At 35.2% G+C, this 17,492-nt stretch overlaps 2 protein-coding genes and 1 long non-coding RNA gene across 3 annotated transcripts; 1 reads left to right on the top strand and 2 right to left on the bottom strand.

Moving 5' to 3' along the window:
• Positions 1–2,295: 2,295 nt before the first annotated feature.
• si:ch211-67e16.3 (uncharacterized) lies at positions 2,296–7,162 on the bottom strand. The gene is made up of 5 exons (XM_051906921.1): positions 6,983–7,162; positions 6,062–6,385; positions 5,687–5,892; positions 2,869–2,916; positions 2,296–2,765 (listed from the first exon to the last, which is right to left on the bottom strand). The coding sequence occupies exons 1-5, from the start codon at positions 7,032–7,034 to the stop codon at positions 2,649–2,651; spliced, it is 747 nt and encodes a 248-aa protein (XP_051762881.1). The 5' UTR covers positions 7,035–7,162; the 3' UTR covers positions 2,296–2,648.
• LOC127519303 (uncharacterized) lies at positions 6,274–7,464 on the top strand. Its single transcript, XR_007931772.1, has 3 exons — positions 6,274–6,390; positions 6,988–7,126; positions 7,310–7,464. It is a non-coding gene; the product is annotated as an uncharacterized LOC127519303 (long non-coding RNA).
• Positions 7,465–10,747: 3,283 nt separating this feature from the next.
• On the bottom strand, positions 10,748–13,373 carry LOC127519330 (cytotoxic T-lymphocyte protein 4). Its single transcript, XM_051906966.1, has 4 exons — positions 12,976–13,373; positions 12,122–12,466; positions 11,219–11,367; positions 10,748–11,076 (listed from the first exon to the last, which is right to left on the bottom strand). The coding sequence occupies exons 1-4, from the start codon at positions 13,025–13,027 to the stop codon at positions 10,999–11,001; spliced, it is 624 nt and encodes a 207-aa protein (XP_051762926.1). The 5' UTR covers positions 13,028–13,373; the 3' UTR covers positions 10,748–10,998.
• Positions 13,374–17,492: the final 4,119 nt, after the last annotated feature.

Below are 17,492 nucleotides of genomic sequence, written 5' to 3'. Positions count from 1 at the left end.
CTCTGTTTCTTTTCCCAAATCTTCACTCACGCAGGGGATTATAACGTTTCTTCCTTTCGTTCGCTTTTAGGCCTATTATAGGCTATTCGCATTCTTTACTGTGGTAAAGTAGAAAAAACACCGTAGAACAGAAACCTTTTTGCTTGCACGTCAATTTCTATTTAACACAGTTTGTGCTTGTTATTAGACTTAATAAGGCGCGTCAAGTTTATTTGTATAGCGCTTTTCACACACGCTGGTATTTTTTTTACTTTCGCTTTCCCTGGCAGCGCTAAATCAAATATAGCCTGAATGTGTGAAGATAAAACTTGCTCTTCAGACCTTTTACAACAAGTGTCAGTTGCTTGTAACATCAGGAGATGACATGAAGATATTATTAAAGAGAAATGACCTCTTTCCTGCTCGTGTCCCACATCCCTCTCAAAGCGCAGACCGGCTATATGACGCATCTTTGTGTAGAAATAAAAAACGAATGTTTTTTTTTTTTTTTTTTTTTTTTTTTTTTTAAATAATATTTAACTTTCTTATTATTTAGGTTACCATTATTTACCGATATTTATTTCATAGTTTTACAGGCTGTAGTGTGTCGTTTCACTCACTGGCGTAATAGCTAAAATAAACATGCACGTCTGTTACAAAATGGATGTTTTTTGTTTTTTCAAAATTTATTTCATTGAGGTATATATACACACACAAACATACACACACGCTCCAAATATTTATATGTATGATTACCATATTTAATATGTTTTTAAAATAGGCTATATAAAATAGTAAAATAGTTCCAACAGATTTTGCTGTGGTACCGAAATTGGTACCAAGAACCGTAACATTTTTATGGTATTGGTACCGACTACTGGAATTTTGGTACTGTGACAACACTAGTTTGATGTTTATGATACAGGTTTTCGTAGTACAATTTGAATAGATCATAATTTGACATTGCCATAGCAAATGTGGATTAGTCACTTTTATAAATAAACCCATTACTTCTCTTCCTTTACACATTTATTGTAACACTGTTGCACTTAGAGAAACAGAATTATAGTAAAATAAAAGAACAGATGCTAGTTCAACTAAGTTCAACAAACTGGTGGACATTAAGTCAGCTAAAAAGTGTTAAAACACTGTTTTACAGTATGTGGTAACTGTGGTACAGTAACTGTTTTTCATTTGTTTTACAGTGTGTGGGTGATTTTCATTTTTGATAATTATATGCATCTTCAGTCCTCAAAAACAGACAGAAATAGATGAAAAATATGCATGTTTACATGAAGAGACTGGATGTGGTTTGAGGTTGAATGATATTGTAAATTTTTTGTCAACAAACTTGCTTGGTCCATATGTCATATAGCTTCTGCATGATATGGAAATTATGCAGAGTGAGATGCGAAAGCGTAGGCCTAAATGTTGCTCTTGTTTTTATGGGTAACTCTGAGTTTGTTCCACAGAGTGTCATGGTGGTTTCATGGTGCTACCAAATTTAGTTCATCATTAAGAGATACTTCATTTTGGAAAATTGTTTATATAGTCTTTAGGTATAAAATACTGTATGTATGTAAGAGTTGTGTCAAATTTGTATACAATATGATGATTTACTACAGTGCATTGTTGCAATCTATTCTGAAAATGTGGAGAAAACACATATATTTGTATTTATAAGGAACAATAAGTGCCAAAGTGCACATTTTTAAACAGTTGACCATCAAGAGTGGTGAATGTGAAATAAACAAGATGAAAATGAAAAAATGAAAATTTTGTCATCATTTACTCACCCTCATGTTGTTTCAAACTTGTATGAGTTTCTTTCTTCTGTTGAACACAAAAGTAACCAGACAGCTGACGGTAGCCATTGACTTCCATAGCATTTTTTCCTACTATGTAAGTCAAAGGCTACTGTCAACTGCCTGGTTACCATCATTCTTTAAAATAACTTCTTTTGTGTTCAACAGAAGAAAGAAACTCTGGTTTGTAACAACTTGAGGGTGAGTAAGTGATGACAAAATGTTCATTTTTTGGGTGAACTATCCCTTTAATGTTTGAAACAAATTGTAGTGAGTCATTTGAAGAGCAAACCAAAATGATTTCCAGTACATTACAATTTGTATGATATTGTGTTAATATTGGCGCATTAAACATTTCTCACCTTCCAGTCATTTTCTTTATTTACTTCATCAAATAATCAGCAAATTTAATTCATCATTCAATATAGTCTCTGTTACATATTTAAAAATAATACAAATGTCTAAAAAAAAAGTTATAATTTTTGAAAAAAGAAAAATGAGGCACTTGAAATGAACAAAACAGATATTATCATTTATTATTGGTCCATGGGATCAAAATATTAATAAAAAATGCCCAAGCTAAAGACTTTATATTTCATATACTTTTAGCTTGGCATAGCTACAATTCAGCATGAGGTTGTACAAGCCAGCAGATGAATTATCTTCAACAGAGAACAACAATACAGTATAATAGGAGGGAGCGGTTGAATGGGGTGCAGCAGCAATTTAGAGATTCAGGCATTGGTATAAAGGCAATGGTTTTGTCCTGCAATATACTTTAGTGTATAGCTTAACTATATTTAATCCAGCAGTGGGTCCTAGAGCAGTTAAAGCATGAGCTCACTGATTCCACTAGAAATGGGCTCAGACGGTGATCAGATGAGAGTTGTGGTTCATATCTCTGTGGGATCCTCCCCGTTTCTGCACTTCACGCATGTCCACGTAATCTGTGTTGTCTGGATCACGGCGTTTTATATTCTTCTAAAACACAGTGAAATCAGTTGCATTTGAAGTACTGTGTCAAACAGCCACAGGTACAGTACAGTCATATTGCAGTGTTGGCAAGGCAGAAGAAAGCCCTTACCTGCATTGGCACATAGGTCAGATTGTCAGAAGGCTCAGGATTTGTAACCTGGAGAGGAAGACAAAAACAGGACAATATATAAATGCAGAACAGAACAGCATGATATGAATGTAATTGTATTAAGCTTAGAATAACACATATTTGATGCTTGCATTGCATTCCATGGGATTTAACTCAGTTTTATCTCAAATTAAAAAAATTAAATTGATTTTTAAAAAATATACTAAGCTGACAGCTTTATTAAAGGGATAGTTCACCCAAAAAAATGAGAATTCTGTCATTAATTACTCACCCTCATGTTGTTCCAAACCCGTAAGACCTTCATTCATCTTCAGAACACAAATTAAGATATTTTTGATGAAATCCATTCTCGTCCATAGACAGCAATTTAACCGACACTTTCAAGGTCCAGAAAGGTACTAAAGACATTGTTAATAATGAGTCGGCGTTCTGACGTAGAACCTGGAAGTGCTGGATGTAAACAACGTATGAGAATATATTGTTGAATAAAGTAGTTATTTTTGTTTTGTTTTTGCGCGCAAAAATTATTTTCATCGCTTCATAACATTAAGGTTGAACCACTGCAGTCACGCAAACTGTTTTAACAATGTCTTTAGTGCCTTTCTGGACCTTGAAAGTGTCGGTTAAATTGCTGTCTATGGACAGGTCATATACCTCTCAGATTTCATCAAAAATATCTTAATTTGTGTTCCGAAGATGAACGAAGGTCTTATGGGTGTGGAACGACATGAGGGTGAGTAATTAATGACAGAATTTTCATTTTTGGGTGAACTAACCCTTTAAATCCCATTTATCAGCAGACAAAGGACAAAACACAAGTATAACAACAGACGACAGAAGATTCATTAAAATATTCATTTTGAGCGGAGGGTTTACCCCAAAAAAAATTTATTTACTCACCCTCAAGTTGTTCCAAACCTGTATGAATTTATTTCTTCTGCTGAACACAAAAGAAGATATTACCAGCATTCTTTAAAATAACTTCTTTTGTGTTCAGCAGGAGAAATAAAGTCATACAGGTTTGAAACAACTTGAGGGTCAGTAAATGGTGACAATTTTCATTTCTGGGTGAACTATACCTTTAAAATGTGTATTTCCACTCATAGATGCTGAATGAATGTTGCGTAGTAATGATCTTTTAATTTGTCGACAATAAATTGTCAATAACTAATTGACAAAATAATTTGTCGTTTTCATCCTATTGTTTACTATATTTATTTGCTTGGTCGGTGTCGTTGTGGGTTTTGGTTCTTTTGCGGTTGTAGGCTGTAGGACCTTTTGAAATTGAAATCATTTGGCGAAGTGATATGGAACTGCAATGCGGTCAAGACCTTCCTAGAACTACTTTAGCCGTGCGTTTCCCTGAAAATAACTGCACACCTTAGAACGTTGGTAAACCAATCAGATTCGAGCATTCAACAGCCCTGTAGTATAAACAGAGATTGTATATAATAGGGAGATAAGAGGTTCTGTATATCTTACCATTGGAGAAAGCTAACGGCTAACTTAATCACGTGCGGCACCTCTCAGCCTATCGTGTAATGGCAGTGACATCAGTCGCAACATTCCCTAGTCTGCCTTCTCTTGAAAAAATACATTTTTTATCAAGCTAAAATCTACATGTAGTTCCCAACGAAAGTATTGTTTAGTGTAAAACATGCTGAAGATTAGCAAACAGGCTGTTGATTAATTAAATGATTAGCTATTTCCCCACAAAAGCTGTTTAATCAGCATAGTGAAGCCTCTCATCCATTGACATCCATTCAAAAAACAGCCTCTGGTCTCCTTCCCTGCGTACCGCCGGGGGCGGAGCGTTAGCATTAGCCGTTACGCTTTTTTGGCTAAAGGTTGCAGGCTTGCCTTATAGTGGCTTTGGTATGACCGTTAATGACTAGAAGAATAACAAAGTAGCCTAGAGTATGGTAAATGGTGGTATTTGCGATACAAACCAGAATGTTTAGGTTATTTGACAATACATTACAATAATATGGTAATAAATAGGCTACATTTGCAATATCAAGCCGTATAAGGAGCTGTTTTGTACAACGGATGATACGGGAAGCCAGAAACATTCAATTTACAAATGGCCATGCCCGCTCTTATGTTAATAAAATAAGGTGTAGGCTATTTAAAGTTTTTTTTAATGGAAAAGTTCCATGGATGTTAAAGGTTCTTTATGGAAACTTCGATGCCAATAAGATTTAAAAGTGGAAGGCACTTGTGAGTTTGCTGTATTGTGAATATAGTCATTCCGCTGTCTGTCATCATAACATTGCCGTGCCCGTGATGCGTTCACGCCATGTCATAATTGCAGTAATTACAAATTATTACAGATTTCTGAGAGCTCCTACTTGTACCACGTGACCGCTGTACCACCTACCGTACCCACTGCAGATTCATTTAGCCCTTCTTCGAGATGCGTCGGCGCTGCGCAGACCGATCGGCGTATGGCATCAAAGTACCGCGAGACCGACTGGAGAGCAATCGACTTCTTATGCTTTTGAATAGCTCTCGCGATACTTTGATGTCATACGCTGCGCAGCGCCGATGCATCACGAACAAGCCTAGTGTTGAACGTCATGTGTTGTCATCTCGAAATTACGGTAATTACGACATGGTGTGAACGCAACATGTACAATATTCTTCACAATATAGCACAACCTTTTTAGATAAAATAAATGAATGCAACAAGATAGCCTATGTTTAGGCTACAGACAAGATAGCCTATATTTAGTAGTGAAGACACCAATAAAATAACACAAACAAACAAAATAAAAACTCTGTAAATAAGTTTTACCCTCAGCCTGATGTAGAATACAGTGAGAATAATGCTGTAGATAGAGAGCATCACCACCACTATGATCAGACCACAGATGAGAAGGGTATACATGTCTTCATTTGGGGTCTTGTCTTCAGATGGGGTCTTGACTTTAGGTGTGGGTTCCTTGTTATTGTTAGAGCATGAACAGTTGTTTTTTGGTGGAGCCAAATGGTTACTGCAACCTTAAAATAAAATCATTTATATAAAGTTTTTATTTTTTTATTTTTTTTTTAAATAGATTCAAAGTAAAAAAAAATGTATATGCAGTTAAATACACTATTTTTGGGTATATAAAACTGATTTATAGCCTACATTATACTGTACTGTGATGTTGAAATGGGGTAAACTTACCTCGGAAAAGCTTCATTTTTGGCCCAACTTCAGTTATGATTGGAACTGGATCTACTTTGGATATCTCACAGGAAAATTCATTTTTAAGTAGGTCCTCACTTTTATATAGATTCCTCAAGGTGAACGTGAATTTGTTGTCACTGTGCTGCCAATTACACTTGTCATCTTCTTTTTTATCCGAAATCTCACAAACATATTCATTATTCATTTTCAGCTTGCCTTCCACTCCAAGCTGTCCTTGTGCCCAAAACATACATGTGACACTGACTGAGCCATCGTCATTTAACGTATGGTTGAGAGGTTCACTCACTTTCAAACTACAAACTGAGGTAACAAAGAAGAGATTTTATTAATTCATTTATAGTTTAAACATTTTATATTTTCTTTTTTACTTTGAGAAAACTATTTGACTTTGATAATGTTTACATGCACATCATTTCCCAATTAAAGTCAATATTGTTTAAGTCTTTATTCTAAAAATGTCACTTACATTCTCCACAGTTATTGGGAATATTCATGTAATACAACAAAATGTCGAATCTAGCATAACCCAGAATTACCTTCATTTGGACATGTGCGGGTATAAATGAATATTCAGCCATGGTGGATATTCAGAATAAGGTCTTTACATGATTCAAAATGAATACAAACATAACAGCTGTTCAGATTTTCAGAAACCAGAACATTGGTTTAATCTGGTTTTGGCAGTCAAGGACTTTTACATAATCTGAATATGACCATATTCTAATTAATATATGTAAATGCAGTGTCTTATTTCAATACACTTATATTTTCCTGTTAATTTAAACAAACATGACAAGCAAAAATTACCTTAAGAATGGCCAGTTGGTTACCAGAATAATGGCATGAATGTAAACAGAAGAGTAATTGACAACCACATGAGAAAGGTTATCCTCTTACCGTAGTGAAGGATCAGAGAAAAGCTGAGAGTGAGCAGAAGTGTGTCAGGCATGTTAACGTATCCTCGTCAGTTTGACAGTGTGATGGTGGACGAGCCTCTTCACTTTGTTTTTACTGTAGTGAGAAAACACAGGAAGTATGTGGGTAAGTGATCAATATCACCCACAAACATCATTCTTGTCATTCGTTGTTGTGTGAAAAGTTGATTAAGTGATGAAGGAAAACAGCAACATTTAACACACACATTTAAGATTCATTTTTGTGAAATGAATCATATTGTGGGACGTTATTTAAAGACTGTGATTGACTTTTTACCTCTTGCTTAAGGTGTCCCAGACAAGACACACGTCTGTCAGTGAGGAAATGAGTGGGCAGCTTTCTTGAAATATGAAGTTGTTGAAAGGAAAATGTTTGATGCACAACCATGTTAGGAAAAACCCATATCTTACTAAATGAGCAATAAAGTAATCCTGAACCACTTACTTTTAAATGGATTTTGTATATACTCTATATTGTTCACACGTCAAGATCAAATCTTCAACTAATTGTGTGTGAAGGTGATTTTACAATCAAATACATGATTTCATCAGGTTTTATTTTCTTCACTATAAGCCAAATAAATGAAGCATGTTAATGTCCTAGTTGTGGTGAGGGTTGTTTGTGATTTCAGACTTTTTGTAAATCAATCTATTTTCAGTTCCACATCCTGTTGAAGCACTTACAAACATGAAAGCACAGCAAGATATCAGGTACTCATGTCCTGTTTTTGTGATGGATAGCTAAGGTTCACAGAACTGAGACATGTTTGTGATGACTTTGTCACATTTTTTTCCTCTTCATGTCTTGGCGACATGACAAAGATTGATACTGATGGCTGACATATATGTTTGACTTCTTTTAATTTATAAAGCCATTACCATTTGTGGCATTACTTATTACTATTACCATCAAATAATTTTACTTTGGTATCCAAGGAGAATCATATATCCCTGTTAAAATTGTGGGGCTTTGAGATTTAAAAAAATGTCATATCATTTCTTGCATGTCATATTGAAAGCCACAAAATTCAAGTAACTAATAGATAAGAAGAAAAAAAAAAAAAAAAAAACTAAAGACTTACAATAACCTGGTTGCACAAATGTACACACACCCCTCAACTAAAACTTGGTTGAAGCACCCTTTGCTTTTAATACAGCAGCCAGTCTTTTTGAATAAGAGTCATGTCAGGATTATAATTACCTTTTCAGTACAGGTTTGAATGCGATTGGTTACTTCCAAACAAAGTAACATGCCCCATTATAAAAGGGTGTGCACACGTTTCAGTAGCACTTTTATTTTCCTGTTTTGCATGTACATACTATATACTTATTGTAGTAATTATAATGCCAATAACTAGTACCAGTCCTGAACCTACCCCTAAATCTAATCTTAACCCAAATTATTCAGTACTTTCTTGGTAAAGTACACTGCAAGTATTGAAAGTGCACGTACTGAAAAATAAAGTGCGACCAAAGTTTCAATTTGTTTGTTACATGAATTTTGTTGGTTTCAACATCACGCTAAATGTGGAAAAATATCAATTTCAACAGTGGTGTGTGGACTTTTTTAGCCACTGTATATTTACTAATGAGGTGTACACTGTAAACCCGAACAAGTTGGCAAAACTCAAAAACACTGAGGCAATCAGTTGCCTCAAAATTTTTAAGTTAAGAAATTCAAAGTTTATGAAGTAGAACTGGCAGATTTTTATTTTGTACTCATACGTTTTAATTGTTCTTAACCTGAAATGTCTGAATACACTAATTATAGTGTAATTATAATAACACATACATTTAACTTAACATTTTCATGTAACCTCATTGTGAACATTTTTATTAGTGTAAACTTAAGTTCGTCTAAATTAAAAGAAAGAAGTTCATAAAACTCAAAGCAATGAAACGGTTCAGTTTACTTAAAATGTATCAATTCTGTGAACTTGAAAGAAAACGAATGTGCTCAATACTCATAACAGTTGATTTGACTTAACTTTGTTTAATTTAAGTTTGTCCTACTCAAACCAATTCATTATTTTGAGCGTTAGGGTTTACAGTAGGGATGCACTGATACCAGTATTGGTATCGGGCCGATACCAAGCTCGTGTACTTGTACTCGTAAAAATACCCCCGATACCAAAGATCGATACCTCACGTGACGTAACTGACAGAATTTTCCGTGCACAGAGACACCGGCGGCAACAGCAGAAACAATGTCAGCCTCAGGGGTGTGGAAATACTTAAAAATTAATGATGACAACCCACACATTGCGAACTGCATGCTTTCAATCACAATTCGTTATCGATTAGTGAAGGCGGGATAGGCGGAATTGCGCTGAATGACACAGACCAGAAGCGTACTATATCACAGGTTTCTGCAGATATCTACTGTATCTGAAAAACAAGTTTATTTAATTTGTAGCTCTATAGTATTTGTTGTATTGTTTGTAAATTTCTTTTTATATAACGACAATTATATATAGGGTACAACGGGGCTAAAGGCGCCTTTGATTTTATTTTTCTCTAAACCACTAGATGGCACAAAAACTTGCCGCAGCACTTTCCTAAACTTCTGTTTTTCAAAATGCACGTGCAAATTTGTCTGATCCTTGACGCGATCGCAGGCAGCAGCACAAAGTTGATTCTGAGGTAGTTTGATCTAATATTTGATGTTTTTTAAAATGTTGTTGATTTAAGTAGTAAAGAAGAATCCATTAAATTAATGTTTGTATTTTCAGACAAAGGTCTTCTTAAGGATTTTCAGTTTTGTTCAAGGTAATTCAAGCAACATTTTTTCAATAACGGAAGAATATTTAAAAGTATGGTATTTGGGGTAAAAAGCGCCCCTGCTGTTGGGGCAAAAGGCACAATAATTAACATGATAATGAATAGCTGGCTAACTTTTCCATTTCTTGACATGACATGGTTAGATTCAAATAGCAAATATCATATATCAAATTGGGTATCCATCTTAGAGATAATCACCATATTTATAATGAAACAATCATATTTTAAAATATATTAATCATATCATAATAAAATATAATTTATTGTTACTACTGTAAATATATATTAAATAGGCTATTATGGGATCTGCTTCAATGCTTTCAGAATCTTTACTTTTTAAAATAATTTTGTTTCTGTATTTTTAAAATCTATTTTTATATTTTATAGATGAAAATATATATCACATAGGCCTATTTTAATGACAGTATATTTACTGAACAAAAATTATTTTATTTATCAAAATAAACAGAAAACTTTGCTAAAGTTATTATTTTGAACAAGTATTAACCTAGTCATTATTAAAAACATTATTTTAGCTAAAGTATTTGTATAAATACTGTATGCCTTTTACCCCATGCTGTGAAATTTTTGTTCTTTAAGTTTGTGACAAGCACATAAAAATGATTACTTTTTTCATTAGAGTAATAATAAAGAAGCTGTCCTACATTCATTAGTCTCACTGTGTTGTGCTTGGAAAACTGCAACATCACCAAAAAAAAGAGAAAAATAAGAGAGAGAGAGAGAGAGAGAGGGAAACTAATAAATGTATAGGCATCGGTATTGGCGAGTACCAGAAAAAAAGTATCGGTACTCGTACTCGGCCCTTGAAAATGGTATCGGTGCATCCATAGTTTACAGTGACAGTGTCATCATAACCACAAGGCATTCTTAGAAAACAAATTATGACACCATCTAGACATAAGAAATAATTCTTTATCAGAAAACATTATTTTTGTTTTAAAACAAATATGTTTATTTCATTAATAAAATGAAAGAAAAAAAACAATGTTCAAATGTAATGTAAATACATGTGAATACATGCAGGTGAGAATACATACATGGAACTGTAAAATACAGTGAGTACATGCCAATACATGCAGTAAAAAAATACATGTAAATACATGCAGGAGAAAATGACATGCAGGTACATGCAGGTGAGAATACATGTGAGTACATGTAAATGGGGAGATTGCCCCCCTAGAATTTCATATAGCTCTCTTTTTGTGAAAGCATTGGTGCCATAGACGAAGGAGCCCTCCATTTGCAGATGATCATCTGTGTTATAGAGATGAGTGACATCAATTCACATTATTTTCAAACTCAAAACTTGAGTAAATCTATCCAAAACTCAGCATATAGCCTACTGGTGCCATGCTGATCTTTTAAAGAAAATCATTAGAATAGACATATTTCTCACCTGTAGAATAAAGCTGCAGGAAGTGATGATTAGAATGGCATATAGCAGTGGAAGTGGGCCCACATCATTTTTGACGGATTCCCGCTCGGATGTCTGCTTCTGGCTTTGACTCTGGCTCAAGGTGGATGCAGTGGGGCAGTTTGGGGTTTCTAGAAAAGAAGAACAGTGATTACTAAAGTTGCCCTCTGGATGGCACCCTACCCCACCCAATAAATACCCCTTTCAATGCACTGAAGACAGTATGTAGGGCTATGTGATTCATTTTTCTAATTTTAATCTTTTTATGCAAAGGCCTTGTTCTTTTTGAAAACAGGAAGCTAGTGGCATTTAAGTGCTACCCTCTCATCTTTGGTGATTGTTTTTTCAGTCCTTTTAGTCTTTAGGAGCTTACGTTAGCACACTATCGTCATAAAGAAATCTACATTTTCAAAGAAAAACATCATTCACACGTAAAGTCAAAGTTTCCATGTATGTAGAGCACAAAGTGCTGTAAATTTGAATGTGCGGGGAGGCCCCATTTCCACCCAGTATCTTCGGGTGACCACAACATTTCCTTCTTCACACGTTTATAACATAGCCTACTCTCTAGCTCCATCTAGAGCTTTAACAGTGAACAATGGCTAAGGGTCTGTGAACATGATACCAAATTTGCTATTAAAATGTACGTTGAAAACATATCAGGATAAAAATTTATGATAACATATACTTCATTTATTTTAAGCGGCTTCTAAAATGCAATTTTTTGTTAATTAATTCGATAATTGCTGTTAGTAGGCCTAATATTAATACAAAAATTCAAAATTGTTTATCGTTACAGACGCAGACGTCTACATCAACAACTGTGTACAAAAAAAGGTGAAACTGTGGGAAAACCACATGCAAGAGACTGAAAACAAGACTAACCTTGTATGTAAACAACAGTGCCGTTCCCAACCCCTCTGAGATATGGAGGTGGGAAGAGAATCTCGATCTCACAACGATAGAGGTCTGTGTCTTCCCCTCTGAGTCCAGTGATGATCATATCCACTCTTCCAGAGCTAATATTCCCTCTGCAATTAACTGTGCCATCTGTTGTAAAGTAGGGCTCAGAGAGGTTGACAAAAACGCTGCAGATCTTCTCCTGGCCACGCAAACCTTTATACAGAGAAACCTGCATTTCCTCTAGCCTTGACTTTGGAATAAAGGAGCAGTGGAGTGCCACTTCTCCCTCTTTTCCTACCACACGATAAGGCTGAGACACACGCAGAGCTGGAAACAAAACAAAAGATGAATGAAACATCAGATATAGCCTGAATACTCACTATACTTACTTTTTTTAAAATTATTTATTTATTTATTTATTTTAGTTTTGGTGATTATTGAACTTAATAACTTTTTTTTTTTAAGCACAGAGCAGTTTAGAGTTTTAGTCTGAATTAACATTTAGAACAAAAGCACTCCAAAGTTCAAGTTAAACTTAATTATATTCCAACAGGAATTCTTGCTGAAAATGAGGATCTGGAGCATGTCGGAATTTGTAAATATAGGCCAAAGTTTGACCCACTTTAATTTTGCTGCATATTAATAGCAACATCTTAACTGCCAAATAACAAAAGATGATCAATACAATCCAAAAAAAAAAAGTTTATTATTGAAAAGTATTAATAAAATGTACTATACTATTCTTTCCACACAGCCCACAAGTGTTGAGCTGTTACTATCTGTGCTTGAAAAGCAAAGACACAACAACAAATATTAGAAGCCCAGAAGGTACTTACCGAATCCCAGCGGGATAAATATTATAAAGATTCTAATAAGTGTGATAATCATTGTGTCATGTAATAATAACTGTGGAGGTATCCCCCTGTCTCTTTATACTTGAGTGAGTTCTGGAAAAAAGCTTTGTGACATCAGTAACGTGGCAGGAAACCTCAAGCTGACTGCAAATGCCCGTAAAGTGCTCAAATTTTGCAAGTAATGAAGACAATTTGCACAATATGTGTAATCAAGGGGAAAAAAATCGAATGAGCATGAGACTCGAGCAAAAACAGTACAAAAGCAGTGGAACTGGAAAATTTGGTTAAGGGTGTGGTTTGATTCTCAGCCTATCATAAAGCCCAGTGGTCAAGAGATTATTTGCCTCTCTGAATTTGGGGAAAATATTAAAATCAGAAATACACTTGAAAACGGATTTGACGCTTTCGAAATTAGTACAATAACTGGTCAGCATAATGTATCTGCTGATCACGTTCATTATTGCATCATATCAGATTATGAGTGTTGGAAATTTATATCTCTTGGGACAGCTGTGTTTATTAAAGACATACTACAATATTACATTTAATCTGAATTGTATTATTGTATCATAATTTCATTTTATTCTGTTGGGTCACAATTTTACAGACTATGTACTTGCATTACAATTTAAAGCATTTTGATATAATACTTTCAACTCATAATGTCTCTTGGAAGCGCTCTTCAATAAAGACATAAAATGGAAGAATGATCAAATATCATTTAGTTTATTCTGATTTTTATTATTGTATCAAAGTTTAATTCAGTTGGATCACAATTTTACGTACTATGTACTTACAATACAGTTTAAAGCATTTGATATAATGCATTCATTGTGTACATACTGTAAGCTACATGTTGTTCTGTGAAACTTAGATTTTTACCAGCCACAAAGGTTAATGTTATTGTTAACATAAACACAATGGTACAGATCCTGCATGTGAATCTCGCTAGACATTTTGCAGAACAATGGTTACCGCCACCCACCACTCTATTCTTTTTTCCTGTCATTTCCTGTCTCTGCTGTCACAATCAAATCATACTGATATAATAGTACATGTTGCTATTTACACTGGTGCAAGTTTGGATATTGCATGTTTTTAATAGTAAGTGCAATAGTGTAATTACAGATACAGTATTTACAGACAGTAAAAATAAAGTAGGATCTTCTAAACTTGTAAAGTTGTAGCCACAACAGAATATTCATTCATTGTCTTGTGCAAAAAATCTTGTATTTTTTCTCTAAATGAATTCAAATCCTACACAAGTCACATTGAAGAGATTCCCGAACAATAGATATTTGCATCAATGAAACACAGGTTTCCATTAAAGTCAGGGCGTCATAGTGTTTCAGTGTAAATATATACATATATAAACATACAACAGCAATAAATACAAGAACAATTACTGTTTAATACGTCTGGCGTGACGGACAGTACTGCTCAGCTGATTGGAGGTACAAATGTAACAGTCAATGGAAGATGTCATGCATTGCTGATATTTGCTGGATCCCGAGCTCATCAGTGTCGTCTGAATCCTCCCGGTCTTGTGTTCATGTAGGGGTTCTCAGGTGGCTCGGGGTTCTTGAGTTTACACTGAAATAAAAACTGTGTATCAACAATTTCATAGTGCTAGCACATGAAACAATTTTTAAATCTTGATTTTGTGATATTCCAAATATGAACTCTTTGATATAGCGTTGGTTATATAGGACAAGTCCTTGCTGCAAAGAAATGCGTGAGTGAGTAAACATGTGGGTTGCAGATGTGGATACTCACTGCGAAGTAACAGCTGCAGGCTGTGATGAACAGGTTGTAAACAAGGGCGACCCCACAGCTAATAGTAAGTGGCAGTGTCTGATCAGTGGGACAAGGGGGAGATGGTTCTGTGGGCTGCAGAGCATCTGAAATCAATACAAACAATATTAAATGAAACATATATTGATGTAATTTACACTTTCTACTGTAAATGTATTGTTTCTGCACTCCTTTAACTAATCAAGACTGCAGTGAACCTGCTGGTTTAAGATCTGACCAGGCTGGGAGACCAGCAGATCATATTAGGTTGGTTCAAGCAGGGGACGTAACCAAAGACTGCTGAGTTTTGTCACTATCATAAACACATATAAATGTGAATTAAAATGATTTTAATCATTTAATTGACATCTTGTTTTACCTTTGATGAGCAGTATAGTCTGTATGATGTGAGTGTTGTTTGTGCAGCAATATAGTCCCGTGTCATTAGCTTCAGTCCTTAGAATCTTATATGAGATGGAGGAGTTTTCTTTGAACACCTGAAACTTCTGCAATGATTGTTGAGTGTTGTTTCCCATATCTGTTGAGTGCAGTTTTGTATCACCCTTGTGTAGACTGATGGTTATGTGTTTTTCATTTTCTGCAATCCCCGGGCAGGACACAATTGCCGTCGCATTTTCATCCACGCTTATTATTTGTCTTTGTCCACCTGAAAGGTAAAAACATATATGCACATTTTGTTTTTGAAAGATAGAGATTGAGGATGTGGTACGGTGCAGGGAGTGGAGTCGGCAGGTTCCTCCACTGCTGATTTGTTTCTTTAATGCAAAGTTTTGTTTTGTAATGTTAATTTCACTCTACATTATAAAACCTCTCTTTTTGATTAATAATCTGGAGATGCTCAGTTCACTCAGTTATAAATATCCACAAGGACACATATGCTGCATATCACATAAATCAGCCTTAACTGAATTAAGAAGCAACAGAAATTCTCAAACCTTTTTCAAGATAGCAGTTTGAGGAGGATTCAGTAAGTTCAGGATGGAAGAGGATAAGGAGAACAGCCATTGCAATGATCCACTGCTCAAGCATTTCTGCACTGCTGCTCCGAGCACGTGAAAACAGGGAAATATGACTTCAGAAATTTTACAGACAGATGCACGAGTCAGACGGGGTGAGGGGGTGGGGGCTGTTTCCTACCTGCGTCACTATTCAACACTATAGAGGACTGGGGAAAGCAGCCAAACATTTGACAGGGATCTGAAATGGCTGATCTTTGCATACATTTTTTTTTTTTTTTACAGGAAGTCTCAAGTCTACTTAATCTACTTTTGTTCGTAATGTAATAAAAACAGTAAGTAAAAGATGAAAATTGGCAAAACTTCCATGATTTGAACAATATTTCACTTTATATTTCAGCATTAAAGAAGAAATAAAGAAAAAACTGCAACCAGCAATTAAGGGGCCAAGCACCAAAAAGCCATGATGAGTTCTGCAGGCATGGCTGGGAGCATCAGACCAGTTTCAAAATTGAGAAATTAAAGACATAACGACACAAAATCATAGAGACAATTGTTTGTAATGTGATTTAATTGCTTATAACTTTTGACCAATAGGTGGCACTGTCACCACATTGATTTGGTGTGGTCAGTGTGAGGTGAGAATGATACACACTAAGGCTGCGTCCGAAATCGCATACTTCCCTAGTAGGTAACTGGATGACCTACTTCTTCCGGTGAGATTCTGAAGTGTGCACACGATGGACACTTTACTGTCCCATGAGGCCACGGGAGAGGATTTGTGAATAGCAGTGAAGTGACGTAACTGATGCTGGTAGGTCACATGGTAAGGGCAACATGGCGAATGTAGTATGTCCAGATTACATTCATACTATGTACATTCATACTATATAGAATGTAGTTTTTTAGAGGTCGTGAAGTAATTACTTATTTAAAATAAATACCTACTCGAGAGAGTATGTGATTTCAGACGCAGCCTAAGTTTGGTATCAGTATGCCAAAATATTGCAGAGTTACAACCTCAGAATGAGTTGGCATCATGCCAGCAAATTTGTTGGTGTTATCCAAGAACTGTTTGGTCAGTCGGTCTGAACTGAAGATGACCTGATTCGAATTTGGTGAAAATTGGACCAACGATCTTGGAGGAGTTCGAAAAAGTATATTTTTTTTAAAGACAATTCAAAATGGTGGACAGCAAGTGTGATCGACTACGGCATAATTGGTATCACTGTTCTTGGTATGACTCAAGGAATCTATCAAGACCAGTTTCATTAAAATAGGTAAAGTTATTTAAAAGCTATTAGCGTTTTTAAAAATTTTATTATAAATTTTGACCAGAAGTGGCGCTGTCTCTAAACTTTTTGAGTACCTTCAGGGTATGGTGCTGATGACACATACCGAGTTTTGTAACGATATGCCAATGCATTCATAAAATATAACATTTTATAACAAAATTCAAAATGGCCGACACCCAAAATGGTCAACACAGGAAAAACTACCATTCGACTCAGTACACTGCACTGAATCAAAAGAGACTGGTTTTGTGATTTTTGGGCAAACCGTTCAGAAGTTATTAGCAAAAAGATCAATTTTTCATACCTCCTGACTATTAGGTGGCACTGTGCCAAAATGCTGCAAGTAACTTCAAGTCATGCTTGTGATGACGTGTACCAGATTTGGTCTGAATAAACTAAAGTGTTGCGGAGATAAAGCCTCATGTCTATTTTG

The sequence above is a fragment of the Ctenopharyngodon idella genome, chromosome 9, assembly GCF_019924925.1.
Source record: "Ctenopharyngodon idella isolate HZGC_01 chromosome 9, HZGC01, whole genome shotgun sequence".
NCBI lineage: Eukaryota > Metazoa > Chordata > Actinopteri > Cypriniformes > Xenocyprididae > Ctenopharyngodon > Ctenopharyngodon idella.
This window is presented reverse-complemented; position numbering and strand designations above follow the sequence as displayed.

What these genes read in the sequence shown, in the direction of transcription:
- si:ch211-67e16.3 (XM_051906921.1), bottom strand. Translation starts at nt 7,034, where the DNA reads ATGCCTGACACACTTCTGCTCACTCTCAGCTTTTCTCTGATCCTTCAC. An exon ending in TTCTCTGATCCTTCACTACG is followed by an intron (nt 6,386 to 6,982) that starts GTAAGAGGATAA and finishes TTGTTACCTCAG; the next exon opens with TTTGTAGTTTGAAAGTGAGT. An exon ending in TATTCTACATCAGGCTGAGG is followed by an intron (nt 2,917 to 5,686) that starts GTAAAACTTATT and finishes CTTCCTCTCCAG; the next exon opens with GTTACAAATCCTGAGCCTTC.
- LOC127519330 (XM_051906966.1), bottom strand. Translation starts at nt 13,027, where the DNA reads ATGATTATCACACTTATTAGAATCTTTATAATATTTATCCCGCTGGGA. An exon ending in ATTTATCCCGCTGGGATTCG is followed by an intron (nt 12,467 to 12,975) that starts GTAAGTACCTTC and finishes TTTTGTTTCCAG; the next exon opens with CTCTGCGTGTGTCTCAGCCT. An exon ending in CCTGCAGCTTTATTCTACAG is followed by an intron (nt 11,077 to 11,218) that starts GTGAGAAATATG and finishes TCTATAACACAG; the next exon opens with ATGATCATCTGCAAATGGAG.